Source organism: Girardinichthys multiradiatus, chromosome 10 (genome assembly GCF_021462225.1).
Source record: "Girardinichthys multiradiatus isolate DD_20200921_A chromosome 10, DD_fGirMul_XY1, whole genome shotgun sequence".
In the NCBI taxonomy this organism is placed as follows: domain Eukaryota; kingdom Metazoa; phylum Chordata; class Actinopteri; order Cyprinodontiformes; family Goodeidae; genus Girardinichthys; species Girardinichthys multiradiatus.
This window is the reverse complement of record NC_061803.1, coordinates 2994220-3001062: the sequence shown is the minus strand read 5'-3', so window position 1 is coordinate 3001062 and position 6843 is coordinate 2994220. Positions and strand designations below refer to the sequence as shown.

The 6843-nt window shown below is 45.2% G+C and overlaps 1 protein-coding gene across 1 annotated transcript; it reads left to right on the top strand.

The window, feature by feature from the left end:
- Nucleotides 1-300: 300 nt before the first annotated feature.
- Nucleotides 301-6120, top strand: metrn (meteorin, glial cell differentiation regulator). The gene is made up of 4 exons (XM_047376256.1): nucleotides 301-584; nucleotides 1682-2121; nucleotides 3064-3123; nucleotides 4206-6120. Exons 1-4 carry the CDS (start codon nucleotides 478-480, stop codon nucleotides 4517-4519), a joined length of 921 nt encoding a protein of 306 aa, XP_047232212.1. The 5' UTR covers nucleotides 301-477; the 3' UTR covers nucleotides 4520-6120.
- Nucleotides 6121-6843: the final 723 nt, after the last annotated feature.

The window sequence follows — 6843 nt, the reverse complement described above, 5'->3', positions numbered from 1 at the left end:
GGTGTGTGAAAACAATATGAGACATGCATTTACCGCATCCTGAGAATACCTGACGCACAAAATTCAAATATGACTTTATACTTTATGTGCAAGAGCTTCTCCTGCATGCGGGTTCATTTGTAATTCCCATGCAGACCAGTCCGACACAATGGGAGGTTTATCTTTGCATACAGTTACTGATTGGGGCCAGACGTCCCCCATCCCCGTCAGCCTCCGACTGAGTGGTTTAAAGTTTCCCTGCTCGACCTCTGATTGGTCCGTGAAGTTTTTCCAAAGGAAAATAACTTCACCGCTCCGCGTTCAGAGAGCGACAGAGGCGGTCTAGGATCCTGTCGAGCGCCTCAGTGCTGAAAGATGCGGAGAAATAGTGTTTACCGGAGATAAGGCTGTAGTTTCATAGAAGGAGATCATTTTCTAATCGCAGCTTTGAAAAATATAGAAATATATATTTTTCTTTGGCAACATCATCGGTTGAAAATGCAAGGCTTTGGGCGCCGGATTAACGTAACCTGGATCTTGCTTTTGGGCATTTTTCACTCGTGCTTTTCAAATTATTCTGAAGATCAGTGCAGCTGGAGAGGAAGGCAAGTATTACCTTTCTTTTCTTGTTTATGTGCAGATGTTTACCCATTAAGGCTGCTGAAAATCAGATATGTTGCAGGTGTTTTAGGATGCAACATGTTGAAACTTGCCTCCAGACACAGACATTGTAATAAAAATGTTTGCTTTGGCTCTGCTGCGATTGAGCCTCTGGGCTGTCTGCAGAGCAGGAGGGCATCAGCGGGGCAGACGGGCAGGAGACAGCAGGATTTATTCAGATAGCCTTCATGCAAAAACACGGGAAGCTGATGTGGTCATTTCATTTTTATCGTGTCTATTTTTCTAAAATCTTCTCAGATTTCAGTGGAGATTATTAAAAAATTCGCCCTAATCATGTAATGCTGCTCCACAGATAAGCCAGCAGGTGGCGCATTTTTTGGATTTTTTTTTCGTGATCTAGTTCTTCAGAAACTTTTTGAAAAGTTACTTTAAACTCATCACGGATGTTTATTGCATAACTGCACAGGGTTGGCTCAAAGGGGTGGGCAGCTGAGGGCCACTGATAATCCTGGCACCAGGATGTGAACTTTGTGACCACTTAGGGCCCATTTTTTTCGCCTGGGGCCTCCAGAAAAGGCCAGAACCAAGTTTCAGGAGTTTCCAAATTGAAGGGAAATTGGGCTGAAACGTTGGTCACAAATGGAACGGTCCACATGATATAAACTGGCCACATTTTAATTGTTTAATATGTTTAATGATGGACAACTGAGTAAAATGGTGTACCTTAGTGGGTCTTAGATATGACCCAACTCAACTGATTTTCTTCATACCCATTTGAGACACAGCAAAGAACTATGTAGGGTGCCCAGCTGGTTACGCTCATCTGATAATGAAGGCCGGGAGTCAGTAATGTAAATATGGCGCTACGAAGGACATCAAAAATGAAATAAACCTAAATTAATACATTGGATTAGCATGCTTTCCCCCCTGCCCCACCCTCACCTCTGACCTCTGTATAAGCTATAGTCCTGCGATGTACTGCCCTGGCTGTAACCAAATGACAGCAGGACATTGCTCCAGCAGGTATAGACAATATATAGATGATAGATATTAATTGTGCCTTTTTTCTTCCGCGTCACAGTGGTTTGTCCCAGCAGCAGGGCAGCGTGGAGCAGATCTCCCTCCACTGCTCTGAGGGGACCCTGGACTGGCTGTACCCCAAAGGAGCCCTGCGCCTAACCCTGACACCCCGCCTGGCCCCCATGGGGGCCGTGGGGCCCAGTGGTGGTGGCAGCTCGGGTGTCATCACGGCCTGCGTCAAGCCCTCGGAGCAGTTCCATGGGGCCCAGCTCTACCTGGAGAGGGATGGGCTACTTGAGCTCCTGGTAGGGGACAGGATAGAATCGTCCCCACCCCCAAGGGTGCGCTGCTTCAGCCGTACACCCGGGGAGAGGCTGGCCCTGTTCCTGCAGGCAACGCCCCATCAGGACATCAGCAGGCGGATTGCCACCTTTCGTTATGAACTGAGGGGGGACTGGACGGCCCGCATGTCCCTGGATTCCAACTTGATCAGTAGTGAAGGTGAGTCAGAGTGAAGAGTGCAAAGAGGTAGCCAGACTTTCCCCAGAGGCATGTTGCTTTGGAGCTGCAGAGTGGGGAGGAGGGGGCACAAAAACACTGTATGTGGGGGCTCTCTGAGGAGTCCAGAGCCCTTTGAATGAGTGCCGCATGAGTATTCTGGGATTACTCCGGTGGCCTAGGCAACACAGAGGCCTCTGCCCAGCTGAGATGCTCCACTCTTTTGTTGAACTGCCTCTCCGTGGGGGAATGAGAGACCCCACCACCACCACCACCACCTTCTCCCAGAGATACCCACTCTTATTAGGCTGGAAAAAAGAGGGCTTTTCAGGGGAGGGGGTGGAGAGGAAGGAATCGTATTTATCAAGAAGTTTTCACTGAAGAGGAAAACTTTTGTAGGGGGGGGGGACCTTAAAAAAGTTCACTCCCTCCTCTTAAAGTCACAGATTAGTCAGTGCATGCAGCCTGTTTGGTTGCATCTATAACTCTAAGTATGTGCAACACTGTTTAATATCTAGCTTTTAAAAAAAAAGGCAGAGCAGTGTTTTCTGGGAAGTAGATTTGTGGAGTTCACACACCCCCTTCCCTTCAGCCCTGGTTTAGGCTTTGAGGAGGTGTGATTTCAGGCACCCTTGAAGGTTTTTAGTGGGGATGTTTCATTCACCCTTTAAAATTATTTGTGTTGGAGGATTCTCACACCTTAAAGCTTCTCTGGTCCTTCACTGCCTCTGTAAAAAAGCAACAGTTGTCTATTTTATAACAGCAGTTAGTCCCTTCATTGTTGCTGGCTTTCTGAGTTCAAGATTTGCATTTTATTGAGCGTGACATGTACATGACATCTTTGATTTCCAGGGGATTTGCATATAGGTGTTTATTTCGTTTTGGCAGTTCAGAGTCTTGTCAGGCGTCATCAACTGAAACCCCTTGTCCTTGTTGTCTCTTCAGATGCCTGCCGGCCCTGCAACGACACAGAGATCCTGATGGCTGTTTGCACCAGCGACTTTGGTAAGCTACCAGAAATCCAAGTTGGCAAAATTAAAACAATTAGAAAACCAAACCCCTGCCATTAAAGAGGGTTTTCAGGGTTTTTAGATGGAAAACATCCTAGTGTTTAAGCAAAAGTTATTTTATGAACATTCGTTTGTATTGGGCAGTTACTTAAATGGAAGCCAATGATTATTAGGATTAGGATGCACGTCCTCCTCCACTGGCTGCACGGTGGCGCAGTTGGTAGCACTGTTGCCTTGCAGCAAGAAGGTCCAGGGTTCGATTCCCGGCCTGGGGTCTTTCTGCATGGAGTTTGCATGTTCTCCCCGTGCATGCGTGGGTTCTCACCGGGTACTCCGGCTTCCTCCCAAAGACATGCCTGTTAGGTTAATTGGTAACTCTAAATTTCCCTTAGGTGTATGAATGAGTGTGTGCATGGTTGTTTGTGTGTTGCCCTGCGATGGACTGGCGACCTGTCCAGGGTGTACCCTGCCTCTCGCCCATAGACTGCTGGAGATAGGAACCAGCTCCCCCGTGACCCGTTATGGAATAAGCGGTAGAAAATGACTGACTGATTATTAGGTGGCTGTGCGTCACCAATGATTTTCCTGCGTGAAACACTGAATGGTTAAAGCATTTTAGGTCCGAGTAACTGTCTGGTCTGTCTAGAAAAGCACAAAATGGCACCTTGTAGAAATGAAAAGGCGAAGAGGCAAAATGTCTCTGAGCTGATAATCAGAAACACCACATGATGCTGTAAAATACAAAGACAAAAAGCAGAGGTTTAATTATGTGGTGCAACTCCAGCTGTTGGATAAAACAACCTTTTCTTTGTTGGAAGCATCTTTAAACTTTTTCTACTAGGTGCACTAAACTATCACTGGAACCACTGGTCCAAAAGGGGAAGCAAATGTCCCTTATATATGTGGAGATATGTTGCTGGCAGCAACCGTTAGATTAATGTGCAGGCTAGTAATCATCAAGAAGTTTAACACTTTACAGAAGCACATCACTGTTTTCTTTGATTAAAATGTTTCGAGATTGTGTGGCAGAATGGGCAACAGAAAATGAAATTAACTTAACATCCTGTTTTTCCACAGTTGTGCGCGGAAACATCCGGTCAGTGGAGGAGGACGAAACTTTACGCGCAGCAGTGATCAAGGTCAGCGCCACCCGTGTCTTTCGTCAGAAGTACACCCTGTTCACCGGCAACAGTCGACTGGCCAGCCGGGGCGAGATACGGACCTTGCTTCAGTGCGGTGTCAAGCCGGGACCCGGCAGCTTCCTCTTCACCGGCAGGGTCCACTTTGGGGAGGCCTGGCTGGGCTGTGCACCCCGCTACAAGGACTTCCAGAGGACTTACGCTCTGGCCAAAGCAGCTCAACAGATCCCCTGTGAACTGCCCTTAGACTGAGAATCTCGGGTGCGGCTCGCCTACCCTGCAGAATCAAAGTGTGGCGCTGAAAGCCAGGCTAGACTCAGCCCTGATCAGGAAGAGGCTGCAACGTGCAAATAAACACCGTTGTAGCCACAGAGCCACCGATGGGTGTGGTCATTCCAAAGGACTGAGGAGCGAAATGAACCCTCTACCATCAGGCATTTCAGTGCAATAAGCAGTCATGGTCCAAAAGACAGAGTGGAGTCATGACTTCCTTGACATGGAGGAAAGCATTTGACAGAGAGCTTACACTCAGTAAAGCCATTCATTCATGTCGTCTGAGGCTCATCGGTTTAAAACTCAGGAAAACAATGAAAATGTCCGTCATAGAGATACACCTTAAACAGGTGAGGCTGTGAGGAGCTCAGAACAGTTTTTTTAGTGTTTTTGTTTGGATAATGGAAGATCGTGTGGGACAGCGATGTTCAGATGATTGTCCTCTGCTTGTGTTGTCCTATTATTGAGAAGATTATATAAAAACCTCATGAAGGGAATCATTGAACACTTTTTGCACTCATAAAGCAAGAAAGGGAATACCTGGAAAGCGAAATACTGCAAGCACTGAAAACCAAATGAGAAAAGCAACTATATGTAGCATAGGGGAGCAACTGAGAATTTAATATATGTGCAGATAATTTGAGAGCAAACATTGGGAACACAGAGCTAAGGGTAGTTTATGTTGCCAGGTTTTGCTAGCATGGATTTGGAAAGAAGTAAATTAACGGGGGGAGATTAAAAGTGTTTACCTTCTACAGCATGCAATCTGCCCACAAAATTATAAAACAAAATAAGCTGGAGATTGGCCAAAGCAGCCATGAATCAAGTATTAATCCTCTGGACACTACTAGGTGAAGTTAAAATAAAAATATATATTCATTGTAACTAGAGATGCACCGAGAAACTGGCTGTTGGCTGGAATCAGCTGATTTTCTGCTTTATCTCCTCTCGCTGGTTGGCAGCTGAAAAATCTGAGCTTTTTCAAGTCAGTGAACATAACTAAGCACTGCCAGGTTGCACTTCAGTGTAGAAGTTAGTACTGAGTGAAGAGGACTTAGCTATTAGTAGCTCTGATATGTAAGAAGCTGTTTAAAAGGAAAATGTATTTTCTGTAACATAATCAGACTTAATCCTCATTTTAAAATATGAATAAAACCCGCTTTACAGTGACTGCTCTCTCTCACACAGTGTGACGTCCCCTCTTCTCTTACTATGAATAATTAATGACCACTCACAGCAGGATGGCTAAAATAAATGATTTTGAATCAACCAAAATCGGAGGTCGGAGCCACCGTAAATTCTGATTGGTGCATCTCTAGTTTAAATAATTTACAAAGTGATCCAGGTTTTATGTGCACTAGGTCATCGAGGAGAAAGGTTCACAACAAATTACCATGCTGAAGTTGTATGCTTAAAATGCTTAAACTGCCATTTTTCACTGATGTGAATTTATGTAAATATTAAACTGAATGTAAATATGTTGATAAGAAATTTTATAAAGAAAGAAACAAAAAAATATTGTCCCAGTATTGTGGATTTGTGTTTTGTGTTATTAAAATATTCTCTAAGAAAAACAAAAACCTTGTTTTGGATCTGTATCTCTAATTTTATTCTTTTTAACGTCCACATCTGAACTGTTCAGCATATGTTACACCAGGGGGTTGTACGCTTTCTTCCATAGAAAAAGTTTCTCAAGCATAAGTCACTTCAAGTACCCATAAATCAGATTCCTAAAAGCCCAGAACAAACGTTGTGCCTGTGAGAAGGAGAAGACCTGAAAAGCGGGAGAGATTGAGGGACTGTTCGGCACTCAGGCAGGCGGAGGGTTGTGGACTGGGAAGGAGGTTGGAAACAGCAGTTGGAATCCTCTTGGCCTCGGCCTCCTGTTTTCAGGATTCAGGAAGCAATAAATTGCCATTAAGGGAGTGGTGTGGCAGACCGGACTGGGCCGAAGGTGCCACACAGTCGCTCGCTTCATCCTGACCACGTGTGCACAATGAAAGCACGGTCTTTTCTTCTTTTAAACTGCACACATGCTGCTTGGACTGCATAAACACAAAGCATATCTGCCTCACATTTTCTGAACCTTTACAGTAAATTCACCACCTGTTTCTTCTTTTGGCGTTAAACAACCACACACACCTCAGTAAAACCCAAGATTTACCACTTGGTCTGTAATACAGCAGCTGGGAGAATTTACATGGTGTTTAAGTTTAAAGGATCACAAAAGCTTGACGGGCGTCCTGGAACTGGCCGACTTGTCCTTCTGCCTGGCGTCTGCATCAGGAGCTGATGTGAAGGAA

Excerpts from the sequence above, each read along its gene's own strand:
- metrn (XM_047376256.1), top strand. The coding sequence starts at position 478 with ATGCAAGGCTTTGGGCGCCGGATTAACGTAACCTGGATCTTGCTTTTG. Across the intron at positions 2,122-3,063 it reads CAACTTGATCAGTAGTGAAG|ATGCCTGCCGGCCCTGCAAC; the intron begins GTGAGTCAGAGT and ends TTGTCTCTTCAG. Across the intron at positions 3,124-4,205 it reads TGTTTGCACCAGCGACTTTG|TTGTGCGCGGAAACATCCGG; the intron begins GTAAGCTACCAG and ends GTTTTTCCACAG.